This window comes from Olea europaea, chromosome 11 (genome assembly GCF_002742605.1).
Source record: "Olea europaea var. sylvestris chromosome 11, O_europaea_v1, whole genome shotgun sequence".
Taxonomy (NCBI): domain Eukaryota; kingdom Viridiplantae; phylum Streptophyta; class Magnoliopsida; order Lamiales; family Oleaceae; genus Olea; species Olea europaea.
Genome location: NC_036247.1, coordinates 5846527 through 5872329, shown reverse-complemented (window position 1 = coordinate 5872329; position 25803 = coordinate 5846527). Strand labels below are relative to the sequence as shown.

At 33.4% G+C, this 25803-nt stretch overlaps 5 protein-coding genes across 5 annotated transcripts; 2 read left to right on the top strand and 3 right to left on the bottom strand.

Moving 5' to 3' along the window:
* Positions 1-1059, bottom strand: LOC111404861 (zinc finger protein ZAT5-like). Its single transcript, XM_023033596.1, has one exon. The coding sequence runs from the start codon at positions 842-844 to the stop codon at positions 128-130; it is 717 nt and encodes a 238-aa protein (XP_022889364.1). The 5' UTR covers positions 845-1059; the 3' UTR covers positions 1-127.
* Positions 1060-9448: 8389 nt separating this feature from the next.
* Positions 9449-11693, top strand: LOC111404372 (aquaporin TIP1-1-like). The gene is made up of 2 exons (XM_023033188.1): positions 9449-9871; positions 11631-11693. Exons 1-2 carry the CDS (start codon positions 9599-9601, stop codon positions 11691-11693), a joined length of 336 nt encoding a protein of 111 aa, XP_022888956.1. The 5' UTR covers positions 9449-9598.
* Positions 11617-12891, top strand: LOC111403122 (aquaporin TIP1-1). Its single transcript, XM_023031514.1, has 2 exons — positions 11617-12146; positions 12261-12891. The coding sequence occupies exons 1-2, from the start codon at positions 11763-11765 to the stop codon at positions 12630-12632; spliced, it is 756 nt and encodes a 251-aa protein (XP_022887282.1). The 5' UTR covers positions 11617-11762; the 3' UTR covers positions 12633-12891.
* A 4889-nt stretch (positions 12892-17780) lies between these two features.
* LOC111403121 (protein NUCLEAR FUSION DEFECTIVE 4-like) lies at positions 17781-20033 on the bottom strand. Its single transcript, XM_023031513.1, has one exon. The coding sequence runs from the start codon at positions 19817-19819 to the stop codon at positions 18032-18034; it is 1788 nt and encodes a 595-aa protein (XP_022887281.1). The 5' UTR covers positions 19820-20033; the 3' UTR covers positions 17781-18031.
* Positions 20034-22630: 2597 nt separating this feature from the next.
* Positions 22631-25566, bottom strand: LOC111404371 (ACT domain-containing protein ACR10-like; the record flags this gene model as incomplete). The annotated part of the gene is made up of 4 exons (XM_023033187.1): positions 22631-23024; positions 23728-24012; positions 24576-24912; positions 25403-25566. Coding segments are annotated over 4 exons (924 nt in total), but the record flags the coding sequence as incomplete, so codon positions are not given.
* Positions 25567-25803: the final 237 nt, after the last annotated feature.

Sequence of the window (25803 nt, the reverse complement as noted above, 5' to 3'; positions counted from 1 at the left end):
TTAAACGAAATCAACTAATCAATTTTACAAATTAATTTGTGAATGTCAAAGAATCAATTTACAAATTTATGAATGAAAAAATGAAAACAATGTAAATAAGAATTTTCCTGCTGATCAGAGAAATTAGTTATAAATGGCAATCAACCAAAGGAGAGGTAGACAATACTTGTTCTTTTGATGCAGAAAACTTTGAATATTCTATGTGATCATCATCACCTTCTGGTGCTGCAGGAAGATTAAGGTCCAATGATAACGGATTTCTTGATTTCTGGGCTTTTAGAGAATCTTGATCATGACTAGGCAATGGTCTATGCTTTCTCATATGACCCCCCAAGGCTTGACCAGAGGTGAATTCAGCTCCACATATAGAACATTCATGAACCCTAGACTTGGTATTTTCTGGGCTGCGTAGATCTCTGCTCCTTGAAATCTGAAATGAAATATTTGTACCATGATCATTACTGATTTGAAGTACATTCTCTTCTAGGCTTGTTGTCTGAAGTTTCTTGTGACTTGCTCGGTGCCCACCAAGTGCTTGGAATGAAGGAAAACATCTGTTACATGTTTTGCACTGGTATACGTTCGACCTCGTAACAGCAGGTGGTTCACATAATTTTTGTGTTTTTCCTTTAGCCAAAAGAATCAAACAATTGGCCATGTATTCTTCTTCTTCCTCCTCCGTTGCTGCACCGCCAAAACCGCCACCACTGACTTCCGCGGAGCTACACGAGCTAGTAGCCATGGTTAATGAAAGCTGCGAGATGTGCCTTTGCCGCTTGGTGCGCTTTCCTTTGATCATATGATTGTGATCCCTTATCGCCATTGATTCTTGAGGCGCAACCATTTTTCTTTATAGAGATAGAGCCTAAAAGAATGTCCCTGTGAATAGTAACCTGGAAAGTGTGCACGAATATTTATTTCAGTGCCAACTTAGGACGTTACATACGTACATTTATATGCAGGCAACTTGAACCAATGGAAAGGTATTGTGGAGAGAGAAAGAGAGAAGTGTAAGAAGTATTGTGGAGGTGAGGAAAGGAGTAAGATTCGGGTGGCTTTGAAGCAAACACATTCCTTTTTTGCACCGATTCCTTGTGCAAGATTAGAGTGCAAGCCTGGCACCACAGAATTTGCGGTGCACCACTCCCTCTACTCTACGTTTCCTTTCCTTCCCTTCCCTATTTTACATATTTCTTACTGAATAGAATAAATTGTGTCATTTGACACAAATTTAGGCGTCATAGGTGACAACAAAGTTTGCATTTTACTACCAAATAATGTTATTTACAGTAAACGTGTAGGTGGTCGTGAAGGCTATCTTTAATTGTTCGATGAATTACAATGCATCCTTACTTTTATTGTACATTTAAATGTGGACAGCACTCTTATGTAAACTGTTGCTAAGAACAATTGATGCTAGACGACATTACTCTTCGTAATTGGTAATAAATTGTATATTTTTACAACCATCAATTTTGGGTGTGGGCTCCACTGTCACTACCTAGATGAAATAAATGGATAGAGTAAGTACTTTTCACCACCTAGATTATTGATTAAGCACCACTGGGATATACAGCACTCTCGTATTATATTCCAATTCCTTTCTCAACATTTAAACATGATATCTAGGTACGTAAAATTTTCGAAGTCAAATTCCAATGTAGTTTCTTTTATAAAAACTTCACTAGTTGATTTTTTTGATAATAAAAAATAAATTATTTGACATATTTTGGTGAATTTTAACCATTCGATCCTTTTGGGTTATGGACAAAATTAACCTTAACTAAAATTTAGTAGATTTGCGCAATTATAGAAATTCACGAGCTATTTATATGTTGGTAACTATGTCACTTTTTGAATTCTAATAACGGCTCAAATTTTTAATGTCAATGGTCATATAAATGAGTGTCATGGTGGCCAAATTAAGAATCCAAACCAGGCAAAGAATTGTCATATATATATAATTTTTCCTTAAATTGACTGCACCATAATTTTCTCTTTCGCAGAATATTTGTGTATGGAGGTAATGTTATATGTTCTCTTCTCAAATTCTTTATGCGTAGGAATCCGTTCGAAGAGATTTTGAAGAAAGCAAAATAAGGGTTTCAAGAAAGGTAGCCTACGAAAAATCCGCATTGACGTCTAAACCTCTAGAAAATTCTTGACTTGCATCCACTATCTATATATGAAAGTAGAATAACTTGGAACTTCAATTCTTGTGGCAACACTTAAGTGTAATATTTAAGGCTATAAGACGAATAATAGGAATATTCATTTTTATCTAGGTAATACTTAGGTTGGCGAAAAATAATTAGTGAATAAAGGTATCAAAGTTGCAACAATAAAGCTTCTTCCCTCTTAACTTAAGGTTCTAGATTTTTTGGTTTAGGGTAAGTTCCATTTGTAGTAATTATATTTTTACTTTAGTGTCAACTAGATAATTATACTTTCAGATCATTAAATCGAGTGGCTACACTTTAATATTATTTAACTTAGATAGTTATACTTTAATTTGATTTCAATATAGTGTACTACTCATAATTTGATTTTAAATGATATATTTTCGTCCGTTTTCACCAATTAAAATCAATGATGAATGATTATTTTGTGTTATTTCACTGAAATTGTATTTATTCCACGTCCTGCATTAAACGTCAAATTAAAATAAATTATATGAGGCTAATAAAAAATTAAAATAAATTATATTTTTATTTTCTAACAATTTAACTTTTTTATACTATCTCGAAGCAAAATAAAAATTAAAAAAAATTCAGTATAATAATAGCATGTATAGAATTTGAACGTGCTGAATAGCTTTTAACTCAATAATACATGAAGAATTGTTGTGTACTGTGACTAGAGATTCTTGGCGTGTATATATATATATATATATATATATATATCCTGCCCCTTTTTCTAGACTAGCTAGCTTTCTTCTTCTTAGCTGACCTCTCTCTTTTATAATCTTCGAGGTTTCCTTGTAGCATATATTGTTGTATTACAGAAGAAATGGGAAGCGTGCAAATGGACGTAATAGTATTTGGGAGGCCAGCATTCGAGAGAATAAGACTTATCGTCGGTTACATACCTATGTATGTATCTTTAATTTATGCATAAATCGACTATACAAAATGAAGTTGGACCTATCAATATCGTAAATTATTTAGAGAAGCATTTTAATTTGAGGGTACTTACTTGAGTTCCACTCTCGATGGTAATTGATCGATCATTGGTTAGAACATGGACAACAAATGTCTTACATTAATATTCCACCGCGGTTATTAAAAATACATAGCGAAGACTATAGAATCAATTTGTTCATATTGGTATCTAGTGACGCGTGCACCATGAGTAAGTCTATATCTCGAACATATATTTTTCCATTTTATGCTCTAAGTAGATGGAATGTTTTGATAAAGATTCCCTTGCGTTATTCCAAATAGTAATAAAAATTGAAGTGAACAAGTTATCGTCAATCAACCGTTGCAATATCAATATCATGACTTGTTAACCCAGGATACATGCACATCCTTATCCTTATTGTGCAGTCTAAGTGAAAACAAATGTATAAAGATACTGAAGACAAAGTTAAATTAGATTATACTATATACTTTATGTATAACTTTATACTAAAAGAGATAAAACAAGTAACTCTATTTGAGTATATATGTTAGTCTGCCCCGGGGGCATAGTCCGGTAGTGCAAAGGATAGGAGTGAGCTTATCTCACACCTTACTTACTGGCAGTCGCAATGTGGGGGTTCGATTCTTGAAACATGAAATTTGACTCTTTGTAGGCACAGTGTACAAGTACCTCTTGTTTTCTGGCCTGCTGGGGTACATATCGCGATTTACCTCCCTCACAAAACTCTAGGGGCGGAACGGTGGGGACCCTCAAGATTAGGGTTCAGACTTTTTGTATATATGTTAGTCTTGTCTGACCAATCAGAAGCCAGCCTGGTAGCAAGGAGTTTCTCTGCTGTTACATGTGCAATTTGTCTTGCTTTCCTGATGCACAATAACGTGCCATAGTCCATACCTCTGTCATTTGCAGTTATATGTATATGTGTGTATATATATATATATATATATATATATATATATATGTATATGTATATGTATGTATATGTATATATACATGTGTGTTTATATATATATATATATATCAAAGCTGCTATATTTACAGAAAATATCTGCCAGAATTTATACAAACGATAGTTGGAGAAAATCTATCGGTTAAAAAAAAGAAAAAAAAAAAAACAGACAACATACACCAGATGTTGCTGTGGCACAATTCTAGCAGCAATTCCTTTGTACACGTACGTAATTATATATATACAAGAGGAATTGTTGTGTATATACACACATATGTAATTATCATATTGTTTGTCAACCTATAAAAAATATTGGAATTTGAATTATAGACCCAATAACTAAGAATTAGATTTATTAGGGGTTTAATAACAACTCATAAGAAGAGCTAGAACATCAATATTCATTATTTTCATGAAACTGGATTCTTTAGGTTCTTTAGACTATATTCAACATTTCATTCCAATATCATATTCTAAAATATTAGGTGTAACTTTTTATTATTATTACTTTTTTTACATATGTTAGATGGATATTATAATTTAATGCTGCCTCAAGTAAGCTGAAATCACTTTACTATAAATGTCATTTGATCCGTTATAGTTTAAGTATATTTGAACTAAGATTGTACCTATTTACCCAACAATTATAATTATGGAAGACTTTGCAATGTTATTGACCAATCATTTTTCACACTTAATCAAGAAACACGGGTAATAACAGAGTAGTCATTTATCAAAATCATTATGAAAGCAATCAATTTCTTGCTCTCTCATATATGTTTGAAATTCAAATATTGTTAAATTTTAGTATAATTATTTTTAATCTAAGGGGTGTGTATTTAATTGAAACTTTTAATGACTTTTTGAGAGTTAAAAAGTTTAGGGGTATTCAATTGAGACTTTTTGAAACTCTTTAAAAATCATAGTGTATTCAATTGAGACTTTTATAGAGTTTTAAGAAGTCTCTAAAAGTCACGATGTATTCAATTGAGATTAGGGGTGTAAGCGGTCCGATTTTTGACAGATTTTCAAATCAAACCATTTAAATCGGTTTAAGAAAAATCCAAATCTAAATCAAACCATTTTGAACGGGTTGAAAAAAACTCAAACCTAAACCTAACGGTTTGGTCCGATTTTAAACTGCCGGTTTCGCCATATGTTTTTTTCCGTCTACTTTTATGTCATTAATTCATTGAATTCAATATATATTTATATCTTACTAGCAATAAATCTAATACAAACTAAACCCCTGTTTGAACCAAATTTTTGAAACAAAAAAATGAAAATTTGGATCATTATCCCACAAGTTCAACCGCCTTTGTTGACCTGTTGTTTCATGGGTGGGACCTAGCCTCCTCTCCAACGATCATTTTTTTCGTTATGATGATATGAAAAATATGGCTCAAACAGAGGCTAAATATATCTACTATAAATTTAAATACCAACTAAATCAAAGAAAAATTACAATAAACTAAAACATAATTTTTTTCATTTTTGTTCACCTTTTTTAGGCTAATGACGATATAATAACGTTATAATATAAGTCTACTAAATTAGATATAAGGCTCAAAAAATATAATGATGTTCAATAAGATCTCGTGATCATCATATCTAAAAAAAGGATACTGATTAGACAAAGATAATAACCAACCACAATCATTAAACAATTATTTATAATATCTAAATATAACAATTACATAAGTATACGTTTGTATGATGTTACGAAACGCATTTAATTTTAAATTCTTACCTTAATTTGTTCCAAAAAAATTATTGATATGAAACTTTATTTGTAACAAATATTATCACCGAATGTTTAGAATCTCTTTGTCTCCGATTTGGTATAATAGACTACTATTCAACTTTGAAGAAGCGTGAAAAATCTGAAAAAGAAGTGTGTGGTGTCGGTGGCTCAAGACCGTGTTGGATGTCGGCTAGAGTTCATCTAAATTCTGAAAAGGAAAATGACTTTTGATAGATTATGTTAGTCTTGAGACTATTAGATATATATTAGGATTATTGGATGATGATAATAATAATATATCTGTATTAGAAATTGACAAAAATACCCACAAATGAAACTATTGAATTTTACATATTTGGATGAATTTTCAAAAAAATTCATTTTTTCATTTATATATATTTTTTTGCCTGTCCGGCTTGATTTTAAACCGCAATTAAAATTTTCAAACCTAAACCAAACCATTTTAACCGGTTTGGTTTGGGTCAAAACAATTTCGTTGACCGGGTCCACGTGGCACCAAATCGACGGTTTATAAAATGCGGTTTCGGTTCGATTTCCGGTTTGGCGATTTTTACTTACAATTAAAAAATCTCTAAAAGTTATGGTGCATTCAATTAAAATTTTTAGAAGTCTCTATAAGTCTTGAAATATTCAAATTTTAATGACTTTTAGAGACTTTTATAAAACTCTCTAGAGTACTAACTTTTAAGCGGAAAATACTCATATAAAATTTTAAAATTTGTCTCTCATTAATCAAGAGATTTTGGAAGATTCTAAAAATAATAATAATAATAATAATAATAATTTCCAATCTTTTTTTCCTTTAAATTTCTATGAACATGTATGATTAAAATTTATTTTTTCTATTGATTATATTTATTTCCATTTATCCTTCGTTCTCTCTCTCATTTTCTTTGAAAAAAATTAAATTTGATTCTTGGTTTTTTTTTGGTTTTCTCATTCATTTTTTTTTTGAAAAATGTCTATTTTTTTATTAAATTATAAAATTTAATATGAAAAATTTATAATTAAATTTAAATATATTGATTTTTATTTTTTTTTAAAGTATACTATACTAATAATATTGAATCATATATATGTATAATTATTATTATTATTTATTTAATTAAGATCTGAAATTTTTATTTTTTCAATTTTTTTTATTATATGGGAAGAAGGAGAATTGTGGGAACTAACACCTTGTATATAAGAATTTCTCACCGTTGTACTAGATCCGCGTGAATTCTATTTCAGATGGAAGTCTTCAAAAGTCTATAAAAATTTTAAAATGAAAGTTCATAGAAGTCTTTCGTAGACTTCTATTAATTCCATACAAATTTATGAAAGATCCACGAAATCCACAAAAGTCATCACTTAAAAAAAGTCCATCAAAGTTTTTGAAAGTTCCAATTGAATACACCCTTTAAATATTTTGTATTAATGAATTTATAATTTAATAGCAAATATTTCATGATAACCACTAATTAATTTTTATTAGTTATAATCATTGTGATTGCTCACTTTGGACAGATTAAGCAATGGCTTTCTGAAATTAGCAAGGGCTAATCTGTCATTAATTATTAAATTATCTATTAATTTTTAATCAGACGACGAAATTTAAAATTTTGGGGGTTCCCTCTCAAAACTTTCAACGGTTAAGCATTTTTTTTATTTTCACGTAGTTGATAATTTTTTTAAAGACATTATTTTATAATCTCACCTAATTCAGTGGGACCCCTAAAACAATATTTGCTTAGGGACCCCAAATGTGCCAAATCCCCTAAAGAACCGGTTCAGTCAAACATTGTTGCTTATTTGCATCTTAAAAAATAATTAAAGTGTGTTTGATTGACATGAAAAATATCACCTAAAAAAGAAAATATTTTTCATCTTTTGTGGAAAATAAAAACAACTTCTACCCAAGGAAAATGTTTTCCTTAAAAACAAGAAAAATTAAGCATATTTTTAAAAGTTGGAAAATATTTTTCATGAAAAAAATAGCAATCAAATACTCTAAATAGAAATTTGGATGGAAAATTGATATTTTTCATGGAAAATAAATGTAATCAAACACACCCTTAGAGAGGATATGCCGAGAATAATCAACTTCAATTTTCCTTATCGCCTGCCTAGATTACATCGGCAATTATTTACAATAATAAATAAGACTCGATGATAAACTATATAAAATTTGAATTACTAGTGAAAATTTTACAATATACTGAATGAAACTTATCGAACATGCGTAGACAGCCCCAAGGAAAAGGTTGCCTTAGACGTGGAATCACCCTAGCATTAGATCGGTTCAATCTAGCTCAATTAACCAAACACACCACGACTTTTTCCATCGTCAGTAGTTGTCAATTTTGACCAATTCTTCGATTGTTTTTGGACATTTTGGTCATTCTTAAAATCAATTATGATATAGTATATTAAGAGCCTGTTTAGGAGTAATTTTGAGAATTGATTTTTTGACCGTTAAGAGAAAAGTGGGGTCCACCTGTAAGAGAAGAAGTCAAATATGACGATTGGAATAGTGAAATAACGGTCAAAAAATCAAATTTTTGGGTGAAAAAATCGCTCCCAAACTGACCCTAAGTAAATAAAATACTTAACAAATTTATCACGCCACGTGTCATATTTATCTCATAACACGAGTGTGTAAAGTTCCATCCAGTCTTATCATATCTTAGAGTTATTCTTTCATCATTATCATTAAATAATCACAAATTATTATGCAATATAAAAACATTCACATTAAAAGTGTAAAAATTAAATTAATGGTGTTGGTTTTTCATTTAGTTGCCCTCATGACACAGCCACTACACCACAAAATATTCTTTTGAAAATAAAATATCAATTCAGTTATAATATAATTCAAATACTTGAACTTATCTTATTGTTTGAGTTACATGTCTTTGTCTTATCAAAGATTCTGTTTATCTAAAGAATAATTCTATTTGTAGGTAGGATTAGCAAGTTCATAGGGTGCTCCCCATGATTTAAAAAGTTAAATTAATTTTATTTTTTTATGTTAAAAATTCAAAATGTTAAATAGGCATTAAACGAGTCACGATAACTATTTAAAATTATACAAATTAATATTAAAATTAAAATTGTTGATCACAAATAATATTAGAATTTGTTAATGAATTTTTGAATCTAGCGTATTCTACGTAGCGATTTTCCTCTCTATTTATTGGTGTTAGGACAAGCGATTTCATTAATTTTCTATTATATGTTTGACGATCATTAAAATAATTTTTTTTCTCAAACTCATTTTTATTCAGACATTCTTACAATGAAATACTTTGCATATAAATCTATAATTTTTTCATACTTTTTAAGTACATATTTTTCAAAAATTTATTATTTCAAAATTTATTTATTTTTTCAAAAAATTTCATTTTAATAGTTGTGGCTAAAAGTAAAAGAAAAAAGAAATACACTTATATACGCAGTCGTGTCACTAATCTAATCCCTTTATCCATCCATCAATTGCTTAACTGTATGATTCTTGATTTCTTTTTGAATGATTGGACACAAAATATTTATTTAAATATACAAAAATAAACAAACACGTACTGTATTAGTATAATCCATTTTTAAACGGAAACTGGCTATATCAGGTAGCACATTCCCTTCAGCATCAGTATATGTACTCGAACAGCATGAGAAGTGGAAACCAGTAATATACTCACCAGAAAGATTCAAAGGAAGTGTGTTTCTGGTACCCCAGTTAATTTTTCAATTATTCGAAGATGCCGGTCAGCAGGATAGCGGTGGGGAGGCTGGAAGAGGCGACTCAGCAGGACGCCTTGAAGGCGGCATTGGCTGAGTTCATATCAACCCTAATATTTGTGTTTGCTGGCTCAGGTTCAGGCATGGCCTTCAACAAGCTAACAGACGACGGAGCCACCACTCCGGCAGGCCTCATTGCAGCTGCAGTGGCCCATGCATTTGCACTTTTCGTGGCTGTTTCCGTTGGTGCCAACATTTCCGGTGGCCATGTTAACCCTGCTGTCACTTTTGGAGCCTCTAAAAAAGAAAATATTTTTCATCTTTTGTGGAAAATAAAAATCACCTCTACCCAAGGAAAATGTTTTCCTTGAAAACAAGAAAAATTAAGCATATTTTCAAAAGTTGGAAAATATTTTTCATGAAAAAAAATAGCAATCAAATACTCTAAATAGGAATTTGGGTGGAAATTTGATATTTTTCATGAAAAATAAATGTAATCAAACACACTCTTAAAGAGGATATACTGAGAATAATCAACTTCAATTTTCGTTATCGCCGGCCTAGATTACATCGGCAATTATTTACAATAATAAATAAGACTCGATGATAAACTATATAAAATTTGAATTACTAGTGAAAATTTTACAATATACTGAATGAAACTTATCGAACATGCGTAGACAGCCCCAAGGAAAAGGTTGCCTTAGACGTGGAATCACCCTAGCATTAGATCGGTTCAATCTAGCTCAATTAACCAAACACACCACGACTTTTTCCATTGTTAGTAGTCAATTTTGATCGATTCTTCAATTGTTTTTGGACATATTGCTCATTCTTAAAATCAATTATGATATAGTATATTAAGAGCCTGTTTGGGAGTAATTTTGAGAATTGATTTTTTGACCGTTAAAAAAAAAGTGGGGTCCACCTGTAAGAGAAGAAGTCAAATATGACGACTAAAATAGTGAAATAACGGTCAAAAAATCAAATTTTTGGATGAAAAAATCGCTCCCAAACTGACCCTAAGTAAAGAAAATACTTAACAAATTTATCACGCCACATATGTCATATTTATCTCATAACACGAGTGTGTAAAGTTCCATCCAGTCTTATCATATCTTAGAGTTATTCTTTCATCATCATTAAATAATCGCAAATTATTATTCAATATAAAAACATTCACATTAAAAGTGTAAAAATTAAATTAATGTTGTTAGTTTTTCATTTAGTTGCCCTCATGACACAGCCACTACACCACAAAATATTCTTTTGAAAATAAAATATCAATTAAGTTATAATATAATTCAAATACTTGAACTTATCTTATTGTTTGAGTTACATGTCTTTGTCTTATCAAAGATTCTGTTTATCTAAAGAATAATTCTATTTGTAGGTAGGATTAGCAAGTTCATAAGGTGCTCCCCATGATTTAAAAAGTTAAATTAATTTTTTTTATGTTAAAAATTCAAAATGTTAAATAGGCATTCAACGAGTCACGATGACTATTTCAAATTATACAAATTAATATTAAAATTAAAATTGTTGATCACAAATAATATTAGAATTTGTTAATGAATTTTTGAATCTAGCGTATTCTACGTAGCGATTTTCCTCTCTATTTATTGGTGTTAGGACAAGCGATTTCATTAATTTTCTATTATATGTTTGACAATCATTAAAATAATTTTTTTTCTCAAACTCATTTTTATTCAGACATTCTTACAATGAAATACTTTGCATATAAATCTATAATTTTTTCATACTTTTTAAGTACATATTTTTCAAAAATTTATTATTTCAAAATTTATTTATTTTTTCAAAAAATTTCATTTTAATAGTTGTGGCTAAAAGTAAAAGAAAAAAGAAATACACTTATATACGCAGTCGTGTCACTAATCTAATCCCTTTATCCATCCATCAATTGCTTAACTGTATGATTCTTGATTTCTTTTTGAATGATTGGACACAAAATATTTATTTAAATATACAAAAATAAACAAACACGTACTGTATTAGTATAATCCATTTTTAAACGGAAACTGGCTATATCAGGTAGCACATTCCCTTCAGCATCAGTATATGTACTCGAACAGCATGAGAAGTGGAAACCAGTAATATACTCACCAGAAAGATTCAAAGGAAGTGTGTTTCTGGTACCCCAGTTAATTTTTCAATTATTCGAAGATGCCGGTCAGCAGGATAGCGGTGGGGAGGCTGGAAGAGGCGACTCAGCAGGACGCCTTGAAGGCGGCATTGGCTGAGTTCATATCAACCCTAATATTTGTGTTTGCTGGCTCAGGTTCAGGCATGGCCTTCAACAAGCTAACAGACGACGGAGCCACCACTCCGGCAGGCCTCATTGCAGCTGCAGTGGCCCATGCATTTGCACTTTTCGTGGCTGTTTCCGTTGGTGCCAACATTTCCGGTGGCCATGTTAACCCTGCTGTCACTTTTGGAGCCTTTGTCGGTGGAAATATTAGCCTTATCCGTGGTATCCTCTACTGGATTGCTCAGTTGCTTGGTTCTGTCGTTGCTTGCTTGCTTCTCAAGTTCGCCACCGGTGGTTTGGTGAGTTTTTCGCCCTCTTGCGTGAAAATTCTGTCTCTGTTTTACAATAATCACTTCGTCTAAAAGCTCAAGTTAACGAAAAACATTCACCCCATTTGTAATTTTATTTTTCAGACTACTGCAGCCTTTTCATTGTCAGCTGGAGTCAACGTATGGAATGCATTTGTATTAGAAATTGTGATGACCTTTGGGCTAGTCTACACCGTGTACGCCACCGCAGTGGATCCAAAGAGGGGCAGTTTGGGAACAATTGCACCAATTGCTATTGGTTTCATTGTGGGTGCCAACATCTTAGCTGGTGGGGCCTTTGATGGGGCCTCAATGAACCCAGCAGTGTCATTCGGCCCAGCTGTGGTGAGCTGGACCTGGGACAACCACTGGGTCTATTGGGCCGGGCCTCTAATTGGTGGTGGGCTTGCTGGGCTTATCTATGAGTTCTTCTTCATTAACCAAACCCATGAACAGTTGCCTACAACTGATCATTAATAAAGATTTGATTTAAAAAAAATAAAAATAAAAAATTGTCCAAGAGGTTTCCTCCGGTGTATGTACTCGTTCCGAGCGTTTCGGTTTCCTTTATTTTTTTCATGTTTGATTTTTTATTATCGGTAGCCATTGGTGTGCGATAAGAACTTGGATTACCTCGGATACTATTGCGTGATTGGTCCAATATTGAATATGTATCATGATATCCAGTTGTACCATTCAACTTTTCATCTCTTTGAATTTATTATGGTCGCGTTTATTTGTGGAGTTTTTTTTTTTTTTTTTTTTTTTTTCAATTTTTGAATTTTTTTTTTTTTTTTTTTTTTAATACATATACTTTTGGAAAAAAGAAAAAGGGATATCTTTTAACTTTTGCATAAAGGTGACCAGTGGCTTTCAACTTCATATTGTATAAAGCAAAAACGACGGATGTACAATTAAATTAAGGGTTTAAACCATGGAATACAGGCTAATATGTTCATTGTCATTGTTAAGGATTTTCTGCATGAGAACGTTCATATCATTGAACGAAATTATAACATGTTACAAAAATGTAATATTGTATTACACGTTAAATTTTTGTAACACGTGTCATAAAAATGTAATAATATTATTGTAATTAAATTAGTATTTTTGTAATAAAAATGTAAAGTAATATTTTTGGAAATAATTCATCTTCTGAGTGTACATGAATGATTTATCTACCCAAAAAAATATACTATAAATGGAGAACATTTCAAGAAAATATTAAGAATCTGTTTAGGAGTGATTTTGAAAATTGATTTTTTGACAGTTAGGAGAAAAGTGGGGTCCACCTGTGAGAGAAAAAGTCAAATAAGACGATTGGAATAGTGAAATAACGGTCAAAAAATCAATTTTTTGGGTGAAAAAATCGGGCCCAAACAGGCCCTAAATAAATTCTTGAATGTGTTTGTAATCCTTGTAAACTTAGAGGTGTTAAAATGGTACAGACAGTTCTTTATGGTTGGCCAACTTGTGCACTAGTCTGTAAAAATCTAAGTTGATTTCAATCCAATTTTTTTTTTTTTTTTTTTAATATCCAGGTATCCACCTTACAATGAGTAAATCCTGGAGTCTCCACCTTGGCCTCACAAGCTGCAGACAGGTTAAACCGCAGGTTGTGCCCCAAACTGACCAGTGCTCAAGAGCCCCCTCAATTGATCTTGATGAGGTAGATTATCTCAAACCTAAATAACTCGGTCCATTTTGACACCACTAACAAACTAATTGTTCATCGTCCTAACCAAGAGGTTGAAGTGGGTTAAATGTCTCCACTCTTTTGCTCGGCTTCACTGGTTAAGATGGTGGACAATGAGTTTGCTTAAAAAAAAAAAAAAAAAACACCCATAATGAACGGTCGGTACCATATTTGATGTAGGCAGGTCTGTCCGAATCGATCCACCCATTTTAACACAAATAAATATGCAAGTATTACTATCACATTTTCAAGAACTTAATCATTATTTTCTTGCAACGTTCTTATTTTATAGTATAATTTTTGGATAGATTCATCTTTCATGTATCACTCGACATCTGAATTGATGCAAATGCAGGTAGGCTTCACTTTCTTCACAAGGTGGCATTTTCCTAATTGATATTAGAGATTCATCACTTTGACATTCCTCGCAGAAAAATCAAAAAGATCATCAAGCAATCAGTGAGAAATTTTCTATTTTATTTTTTTGGTGCAGACAATGGCTGAAGGTTCCCATTTAGATTTTCTCATTTTGATTCGAACTGAATCTCTCTAATTTTCTTAATTTATTTATCTCAAATAAGTCAAATTATTTTATTTTTTTCTAATTAAATTTTGCAAACTAATTAATTTAACCCAAATCCGAAATATGATTTTTTTATTTCTAATTTCCAGCCCAAGTCCAAGCCCAACTTAATTAAATTGACCTAAATTTTATCCAAATCTATTATTCTACCATAATGTCGTTTGTATTGTTCTAAAAAAATTGAATTGAAAGCCCGACTATATCTCTCTTCATTATTGTGAGCCGCCATCTTCATCTTCCCCTGCTTCTAACAATCAAATTTATGAAAAACACAACAAAAAGATGCGCAAAATATACGTAAGATTCAACTACGTTATTTTGTAAAATCTAAGATTTAATATATCATTAATTGAATTAATGTAGCGTTATTTTAAATATTAAATTAATTATTGCATGAAATCCAAGAACTAAATGGAACCGAACCCGAACGATTTTATAATTAAATTTGAACCCGATGAATTCACTTACTAAATAAATATCCGAAAATTCGTGTTCGATTCAGTTAAACCGGACCATGTTCAGCCCTAAGCATTCCCACTGCCAAATATCATATTAGATGTTATAACCAATTTACATCCGTCAATAAATAGATAAAATTGAAAAGAATGCATGCATAAACATAATGCGAAAGAATATTGATAAAGGTTAGCCAGGTTTTCAGTTAGAGTCTAAGAGATGTATGGTAGATCTGCCATTTAATTGCATTAATTATATATAAAAGTATTTATGTCCAAAATTGATTGGACCTAGGGCATAATACTTACATCTCCAACAAGGTCCCAATCACCATCATCAAGAAAAAGGGATCTCTTTAAAGTATGGCCAAGCAGAGCTATACAGAATGGATAATCCTACTCAAACACAAGGCTGTCACGGCCCCTGTCACAGTAGCACGGTCCATACAGAATAATTTACCAGACCTTCACCAAGGAAGAAAAATTAGTGTTTAGAATCTCACTTTTATATCACAACAAAGGAAAATAGACAATCACATCTGAAATTGTAACGTGCATATACCATAAAATCCCAAATTGCGTTGTACAACTTGTGTTTGTTGCAAATAAGTGCTAGTTTTAGAAGAATAGTATATAAAGCACTGAGAACATTCTGGTATGTCTAAAAAATGTCTAAATGAAGATTGGTAAACAGAAAGACCAAAATTTATATTATTTCTATAATTTCAATCGGTGATTAACTCTGCATGGACATCAGAAGTGTGGAATATTGAGATTTATTTATTATTTTTTTTTTTTCTGGGGAAAAAAGCTTATTGAAAAAATCACTTCTTGATCCCTCTCATACAAGGTTGACTAGCTGGGGAAGGAACTTGAAAGCAATAATTGCTATCCTAACACAACCTATTTCGAGACTGGGATGAAGGGATGAAATATTAGAATTCCATATAGTTTTTTCGAGCGTCTATTGTACTCACCCATTTCAATTCCTATTCAAAACTTATTCCTTGGATTTTGACTAGAATAACTTAGTCTGTTCACTTTTCAAGGGACGAGTTGTTCCTTCCTCTATAGGGCTCTTACGGTTGTCGATAATGATCTAATATGGGTTGTGCTTATGATCAGTTCTAGTTCGATGTATAGATCAATGAAATAAGGATAAACTAGCCTTCCGTGATTCATTTTACGCTCCTATCCCAAGCCAACCAATATCAACTGGGCGTGTGTCTGGACAAGATCAACCAACAAGTACATGGGTTAGAAATCTTTAACTCGAGCCATGGTCAATTATGGTAGCTAATGCTTAGTATTGCAATGAACTCCTGACCCTGAGGTACGGTACAAGGACTTCCCTGAAAGTGTCTTTATGTGACTTGTGGGCAGCATGAAATGTTGATTTTGGTCCATATAATTGAACTCATAAAGTCCAATGAATCTGGCCAGTGATTGAATAAAAACACTTTTTTATTGCTTGAAATCCAAGAGTGGTGGTGATCCATGTAGTCTCGTCTCAATCAATCTTTATTTATTTTGATTTTTTTTTTTTTATCTTAACTAGACTTGGAAAATGTTGAAGATTCGTATTATGTTTTGCTTATATATTCTAAAAATTCTTGAAGTAATTTCATGTATAAATGTCGCGAGATGTATGGATTTTCACATTACGTGCCAAAATTGATTTGTTGTTTTATGCAATCATTATCAATCCAAAATGACAATGAGAGAGACGAGAGCATCATGATTTGTCGTATGTGCTATGGGGTAACTGCGATATGTGTTTTTAGGATCACAAGAGAGCATTACTTTATTCACGTCATCATGTCATCAACACATTCGTAAATAACCTCAACTCCTATAATAGTAGTATTCATTGACACACAAGACACAATTCTACGAGTGTAGGCACAATTCAACATTGGAGACTTGGAGTATACATAAAAATCATGTACTCCACTAAGTATATCGAAGTTCCTGACTAATTTGATCGTCAAAGCTTCACATAGTGAGCAATGCCAGTACAAAACTCATTCCACGGAAAGTTGATACAAGTTTACCTTTTGGTAAATTATAGAATTAAAGTCGCTATACTTTTATCGAAATTGTACGTCGGTCACTAGGTTCTTGATCCTATACTTTGTTACAATTTGGACACCCTTCCACGATATCTTTTTTTCAAATATTAATGAAATTTCATGTTGGTTAAACTGGGTCATTGAACTGAAACTTTGTTTCAATACTCCATACATAAATGTCAGTTTGACTTTCGAAAACACTGACACACAATTTAGTTATTTACTAACTAAACTGTCACATTAACTTTGTCGTTTAATTAAAATAGTGGATATAGACATAATAATCAAATGGATTATTTTACTGAATATAATAATGGACATCATTATGGTGTCCATTATGTACCACAAGTATTGTCGTAAACAAATTTTGAAGTTGTGAGTTAATGAAAACAAGTTAGTGCAATTGCAGTTGTCCATCAAAGACAAAATGTATAGCTAATGAACTGTTGCTTATGATCAGATTGTTAGATATTTATACTATAAATATTAAATGTGAAAGAAATAATCAATTTAGATGAAATATTCAATTGGTGATCAAAAGAAAAAAAAAATCATCTGAAATGAAATCTGATTTCTCATATTCTGAATTTTTTACTTGGATTTTTACATATATTCTGGAGTACACTTTAGAGTTCTGAGAAACCATTCGTGATTGCTGCACAAGTAGTTTCTGATCGTTGTATACTGGGAGTGATTGTCCACGGAGGTCGCAGTAGTTATCGACGGGTAATTTCACTTTAGGACATTGTGCTGTCATCTGTCATGAGACTCGATCGGACGATAAATTTTATTTTTGCATTTTACTGTTCTGCACGTTGCTGCAACTGATTATTTTTCCAACCCAAAGAACCGCCTTAAAGAGAAGGCAAGTCATGCCATATCTTCAAAACCATCACATAAGCAAGCACAAAACTACATATGACTACTTGTATATTGTCGCCATGTTACTACATCGACAACATATCGCATTGATAGAAAATGACCAAAAAGTCAACAAATGAGGATAAGATCATAGTAATACTATCTAGTACCATTCAATCCTATGGTTCCAGGGTCGGGAGGCCATTATTTCAGTGTTGGTTGCTTCTTTCGGCTTGTTCACGGAACTTCTTGTATATATCACCTTTGTAGAATTTTCTTGTTCTAATCACCAAAACGAAAGAAACGATGCTCCCAATTACTGTAGCAACCGTGATAATCAGAAAAGCCAACTTGTAACAATCAGTACCGTTGCACGACAGATCTTCGCCTTGTTTCCGAGCTAGCCCTTTAGCTGCCAATTGCTTCATAGCCATTTTGTCATACAGATTGCCTGCAACTCTTACATTGAGCATGTAAGCTCCAACTGGGCTGGCAGCGGCACCAATGTTGTACAATGTGGAGTAGTATTTCAACCCAAATAATTCTGATATGATTGCATATATCAGTGGCCATTGCGCTCCAAAGCAGAATCCCATGATTACTGAGGCAACATAGAGTGAATTTGGGACACCAAATGCAATGAGAAGATGGCCAGCGCAAGAGAGGAGAAGTACCAATGTGAGCATCAGAGGACGTGGGAATTGGTACTTAGCCAACAAAATTTCTGAACCAAATCCTGAAGTTACTCTTCCAAGATAATTCCATATGCTGACAAGTGATATGAATGTGGAGATGCTTTTACTTGGATAGCCTAGGGACCCGCCAATTTGGCCTAGATTATCAATGGCGGTCAAGGTCCCTCCAACCCCGAATGCTGTGACAATAAAGAGAATCAACATGTCGATGCTGAACAGTGCTTGCAATATGGTGTAGTCGGACCCTCTCTCCGGTGGCCTGAATACATTGTTCCAGCACGAAACAGGATGCTGAGTGTTGGCATCTGGTTGTATTGCCGAAAGGGGATTTTGTTGATGCTGTGGACTGTTGGTAGCTGGTTGTGTTGCCTGATTGTGCGGTAATTCGATCGATGGAGGATTTTCTGTCGCCACTTTCAGATTATCAGAAGCATCATCAAACATTTGTTTCTTGGTTTTCCAAATTTTGAACTCCTCTCTGAGTACAACGGCTAGTGGGGCAAGGAGTAATATGATCACAACCGAGACGCTGCCTGCATACTCTGCCCTTTTAAAGATGGATATATTCTGCACAATAATAATGATCATGAGAAATCCGGCAAGAGCAAGCGATAGATAGAGTAGACGGTAGAAGATTTTGAGTTCATTCGATCGTCCAACAATCTTCAGGATTCTAATTGTTGGGAGAAAAATGCATGAAACTGCTGCCGGAAGCCAACCAATGAGCAATATGAGTGACTTGGTATTGTTTCCATAAAAAGCATGGAATAGTTGTGTAAGAATTGCACCACTTAGGCCAACAAATCCTTTCAAGAGGCCTAAAACGACGCCCCGACTCTCTGGGAAGTTCTTTACACATGTAACTAATGCTCCAGTGTTGGCAAATGCTTGAGAATTTGAACCAATACATATGTATAAACACGTTTGCCACACTTCGGGTTTAGCTATTCTTTTAGTTACTGCAAGCCATATCATGAAGTAGCCAACGAAGTTCATAGCAGCACCCATGGCAAGAACTACCCAAGGTGGCGTAACCTCCATGATTAGCCCGGATATGATCCCAATATTGCCTCCCAAATCTTTGAAAAAGCTTAGCAAGTTTAAGGTTGTTTGATCATAACCAAGGGACGATTTGATGTCACCGGAGTAGAGACCAAACATGTAGGTAGCACCAGACATCGACATGATCAGAAGGGATGCAAAAACCATGAACCATCGCCCCGTTACCACTTGGAGGCCATAGCTTCCCAACCCTGGTGGATTACTACCTCCACCACCACTCTTATCAGCTATAACCACCATGTTTTTATCCTTCACACCTCAAAACAAAGCTATATCTGTATTGAATTTCAGGTGCATGAAATGCAATATATAAGCAAATCTAAGTGTTCGCTTATATACAGTACCGTCTAATCCTGTCTAATACTGTGTACCTAGCATATTCTTATTAATACAAGATGTTTGCAAGTATAGTCTTATGTAGGAAAATGAAACGTGTGAGTCAAAATACATTGCAAGAAAAAGCCAAAAACTTCCACATTGATTGTCAGATGATGTCTCTCTTGGTTTTTGCGTTTGAATACAAAGTCTCAACATGCATTCGACTTTTTCTTGACTGAAAATGACAGAAATCCCCACCTTCCAAGTCCTAACAAAACCTTTAAATCATTGAAGAACACATTACAGATCCAAAGTTTCTTATCTCTAATATACAGTTTATCTTATTTATTTATTTATTTTTGTGGCCATCGTTGATTATTAAAGGTAGATTTATAATACCGTTCATTTTGGATTTCATGCTTCTTTTAAAAAAACCCATGATTTGTCCCGTCACAAATCATCCTAATGGCTCAAAACTTGACATGTCCTATAATGGATGTCAAATAGGTACTGAACCCACAATCAAAGTAAAATTTGACTTTAAGAAAGTGGGATTTAACAATTTGGGCCTGGAGTTTTGGTACTGAATGCAACTTTCTGTAGCCAACCAGCGCAACACCTCCAAGTGATATGTATTTGGTGTGAAGTGTATTAAGAATTTGACGCTGGATAAAAGATACTACTGATCTCTTATTTGACTCATTTTGTTTTATTTGGCTAGATCTCTCACCATTTATTTCCTCTCTTAATTCTTGTGCACGAAATCGGAAACAATTTGATCAGAGTTTTTGCACAATCACCCACCCACCGATCCTCAATTTTTAGAAGCACCACATGAATTATTTGTGGATGAAGATAGTTAAAAGCCCGATAAATATATAGTATACATATGCACTTTTTGTAAGTGTTATGTCCTAAATCCAATCGATTTAGGTTGTAAACACTTTTAATATATTTAATACATTTAATTTTGGCAAGATCTATTATTTATTTAAATTAATTTTGTGATAAATAATAGAGTTCGAAGATCCAAGTTTAAGTGATTTGTTAATCACAAAGAGTTGTGATTGTAAGATACAAATTACGTATGATTGGATCTTGAATAATCCGTGGTCGTAAGTAATAACGAGATACGGATATCGTTATTACAGATAGACCATCACGTGTGACATTTCTTATTTGTGAAGTAAGTAGCTGATCTCACAAGTTAAAGTGTGGTGACATTTAAATGAATACGTGAATGTTTTGTTATAGAACAAAACATTGGAGACCCGTTAAGAGATTCCACATGGATAACTATCTGAGTGTCAGTGGTTAATCTCTAACATTCGGTAGTGAAATTGGTCCTGTGACTTGAGGTCATCATAGTGCCTTATATGAAGACAATCATACTTTGACGATGTTGGATGTTGCTATGCTAAGGGCCGCTAATACGACATCGTTCGGGTATGTCAAGAATCATATGAAGGTTGTGAATGACCAATAGAGAATTTGTCACTCTTAAATAGTAAGAGATTGTGATCTGCATTTCGTTCAATTAAGTCAATAACAAAATCCTTGGCCAATGTATACATATAAGTCGAAAAGAAGTTTTCGACTCATATTGATTTAATAGTAGAATGAAAGATATGATCGATAATCGAGATTGACACACTTCCATATCTCGTAATTGATCGGATCATATTGACGAAGAGATTATAATTTCATGGTAAACGAATAGTTTTGGTTTTATCATACCACGTGACATTTCCCGTCACATATGTTGCCTTGATACATTGCTAGATGTCAATCTGGAACGGCAAGTGTAAATTTGTGATAAATTAAAAGGGTGTTTAATTTATCAGTTTTGATTAGATCAAAATAATAATTCACGTCGTTAGGTATTGTGGTTGGGAACCAAATGGGTCGCACACAAAAGAGAATTGGAAGATTCCAAATTGTCAATTAATTAATTTAGCAATCGTTGGATAAATTAATTAATTTGATTGGTTATTTATATCCCCGAATTAATTAATTGGATTAATTAATTCACGGACCGGGTTTAATTAAATGGATTAATTAAATATTGGTCCGGACCGGACCGAGCCCGTTTGGATTTATATAAATACATGGTTAGGGTTTGAGATTCATAAGGTTTTCATTATTCTTGCTGGCACAAGAGGAAAAATTCTAGCAGTTGCAATCTATTCTCTGTGTGGATTTCATTGGAGACTGGATAATTGGACAGCTGTGAGAGGCAGATTCAAGTTGCCGGAAAAGAATAACGCAAAGGAATTTGCAAAATCAAGAAAAATGTATATTTCTCATTACAGTTATTATTTAAATACAAAGCTGAATCCTGGTGAGAACTGAAATTGTTTATTTCCGCTGTACATGTTTAAGTAAATTCCCTACACTTTTCTATCAGATATTGTCGCGTTGGTTGGTTGTTTGCTTATTTTCTTGTGGTGTAATATATTGGTAATTTAAACACTCAGTTGCTAGTTATGTCCTCCAAGGCCCTCTGTTTATATATAGTCTATAATTAACTACTATCATGGATTTTCATCTGAAAACAAAGATAATCCCACTTCTAGGCATTAAAATTTGTTTAATTTTCTCGCACATGTTTAAGTAACCCATAAAGATGCCATTGGCAGAACCCTCGAACCAGTATATTTGTTCAATGTCTGGGGGACTGCAGATGCCACTATTATTCAAGGACATACTTGGCACGTTATACTAGATTATATATAAAAAAAAAATCTTTCCCAAAATTTTTTAATTAAAGTACATTGTCCAAAAGACAGATTTGCCTCTATTCTCGTTATTACAGAAATTTACTCGTTACATTAAAAGGCCAGTTGTACAAGAAAACCTGTATATGCGCAATATTATATATATACATTGTGAAGTATCAACGTTACACAGATGCCGATCAAGGGCGGTTTACTCCACATAGAGGTCAAGTTGTGTGTTCCGGGCAGTCAAATACCACGTCTGATTGCGATCACTGCCAACTCATCAGCATCTTCCAGACAGCCTGCTCAATCTCTTCCCTTGAGATGGACAAACCATCGCCTTCATCGAGTAAAACTCTGTATACTTCCCACTCCCTATCTCCAATCATATACCTCCCAATTTCAGCCTGAAAAGGGAACCAGATCATATCAATTTGCAAAGAAACCAGGAAATGACACTTGCAAAACGAATAAAATCACAACCCATATACCGGTTTTTTCCTTTATCAAAATTCTCGGTTGAATGAATATCTTTCCTCTTTATTAGTGTGTGCGCGTGTGCATGTTTTAGACTCATAGTGAACCATCTCTCTTTACTAGTTCCAGGAGATGGAAAAGTTCTCTTTCAAGCATATATCATTTGAAATATATCTACTTATAAGTATCTCTTTTCTTAGAGCAAGTCTGGCTAAGCCTTAAAAAAGTATTACTTAGAAGAAAAGTAGGACACTTTAGTTGTGTTTTGAACTGAAGTTACTCTCGTTTTCCCCCCTTTACTGGAAAACATGTTTGGGATAAAAAGTTCCTTAAAAAGCTACATTTAAGCTAAACACAAGTTTCGCCTATTCTTAAAAGTTACTTTTTGAGCACGGTTTTTAGGCTCAGCTAAACATGCTTTCAATGCAAAAACATCCATTCCACATCCAGAATCATCACAAAAGTATAGCTTTAACCGCGTAAGAACAGTAGAGGTTTTGCCATTAATCAAAGTACTAGACACACATACGACAACCATCTACAGCATAATAAAACGTGATGGTAAATTCGGCTAGAGCATTTTTTGAAAGAAACATAAAAAGGGGGAAGTAAAGCGTGCTTTTTGGGAAGTACCGAGAAGATGACACTATTGAGCATCTTAAGAGCAAGAGTAATATCGTAGAAAACCAAGGGACGTCCCTTTCCAGATAACTCTACAGGGTTTGCAACTAGCAATTCAGTATCAGGGCCACGGCTGACCGCTGCTACTCTAAGAGGACGACTAAGTTCCATTCGAAGACGAGAGCACAGTGCATTCTGTTTGCTTGAGTCAACTATTTTGCTACCATCCGCTTGCATGATAAATAAGTCCAGCTCACATTCTGTGTTCTCTTGCGTTGTCAATCGCCCATAAGAAATCTGATAAAAACCATATTGTGATACAATCAGAAATTTGCGTGACTTGCTTCTAGAAGCACTACATATGAAACAAGTTATGCTGGTTATAAAAGAACCGAAATCTGATCGAGAAGATCACTTCCTGCAAATAAAGCATGCTAGTATGGCATTATATAATTATCAGGAAAGGTATGAAAATCCTTTAAATCAATATTCGGTCACAGATTACACAAATGTAAGAATGAATTTAAACCATACGACATGTTTGGTAGGGAGGATAAAGATAGCACTAGATGGAATTAAGAAAGAAAAGTAAAATCTTTTTTATTATACTCTCCAGTCATATCCAAGTCCTTATAATACTGCAAACGAGGAAATAAAAGAATTTGGCACTCTAAAGCTGCTGACTTTGTTGTCGTGACTGACATGAAAAAAACAGGAGACGAGGCCAAGAGGAAATACAAGCCACAGGGCTCTATTCAAGTTATATAAACATAATCTCAGAAAAGTATAATGAGACGAGCATTAATTCACCCCATACAGATGGAAAATTTCGGACCATCAACAAAATTAAAGTTACGCACCTGGATGTTATAATCCTTTAAAGTTCGCATTATATCATATAGGAGGCCTTTGTGATCCTGACAAACAATTTGGACAAGCGTGTGAGCAGGACTCAACAAATTATCCATTGTGATGGATGGAGTTCTGAAAGCCACAGATCCGATTTTGCATTCATCGGGTGAGTCCATGTTAAACATCTCTTCAGTAAATTCATCAGGAAGAAATGATGGAGCTTGTGAACACGCAGTAGCTTCAGGGCCCACCATTTCTATATCACAACTGATCATAGCGTCCCCGAGAACAACTTTTAAATGTTCATATGTGTCTTCTTGTCTCTTCTTTGTGTGTAAAAGTTCCCTGATAAGAAAATTGTGAAACATACTAATTAGTAAGTCCTTGAATGTAGATAGTGATCAAATTTAATACAATACTTGACATTCACTTGTAAGTCAACATCTACTTCAGAAATAGTGTAGAAAAATGAAATTAAGTAGTTTTATTTCACCTCACATGCTCTGTAATTCTCAGGACTTCTATTACAAATTACTTATAATTGATCTACATCTCGTACAGGACAGGATGCTGATCCAACTTTTGCTGTGCATTCGAGTCCTACTCTCTAGATTTACTTGTTGGAGAAAGATTATGAAATACGTCCATAAAAGGAAAAGTATCAAGATGACTGACTAATAATAGAACTAGATAACCATTTAGTGAATACTGTGATTGACAAGTATTTCCCTAGCAATGCACAACAAGAAAATAGGAGCAGAAAAATGCATAGGGAGAATAACCAAAAAGCTGATATTAATTAACAACTAAGAAGACTGCGTAAAGCATACAGAACCTTGTGTCGGTGATGAAGAAGAGATCCATCACTTTCTCATCTGGAGTGGTCGATACCTTAACTCTCTTTATCGTAAGCTCGAGCTCGCAAAGGACCTTTGTCACATCTGCCAAAAAATTTGTCCAAAATTCAACTAGTTGATCTAACCCACATATCCTTCTTGGTCAAGATACTTTACGATCAAAAAACAACATGGCAGAGCTAGGGGAAAAAATTGGATAAATTTATTCACCAAACATGAATAATAAGTGAACTATCAGAAAATGCCTAACAATTCGAGGACGACGAAGAACCAGGGAATAAGTTGAGTCCCTTTTCGTTCAGATTCTATAAAATAAATTTCCCCCAAACTCATTTTAACCAGACAATCTTCCAGCAACATAATTTTGCACATGGACCCT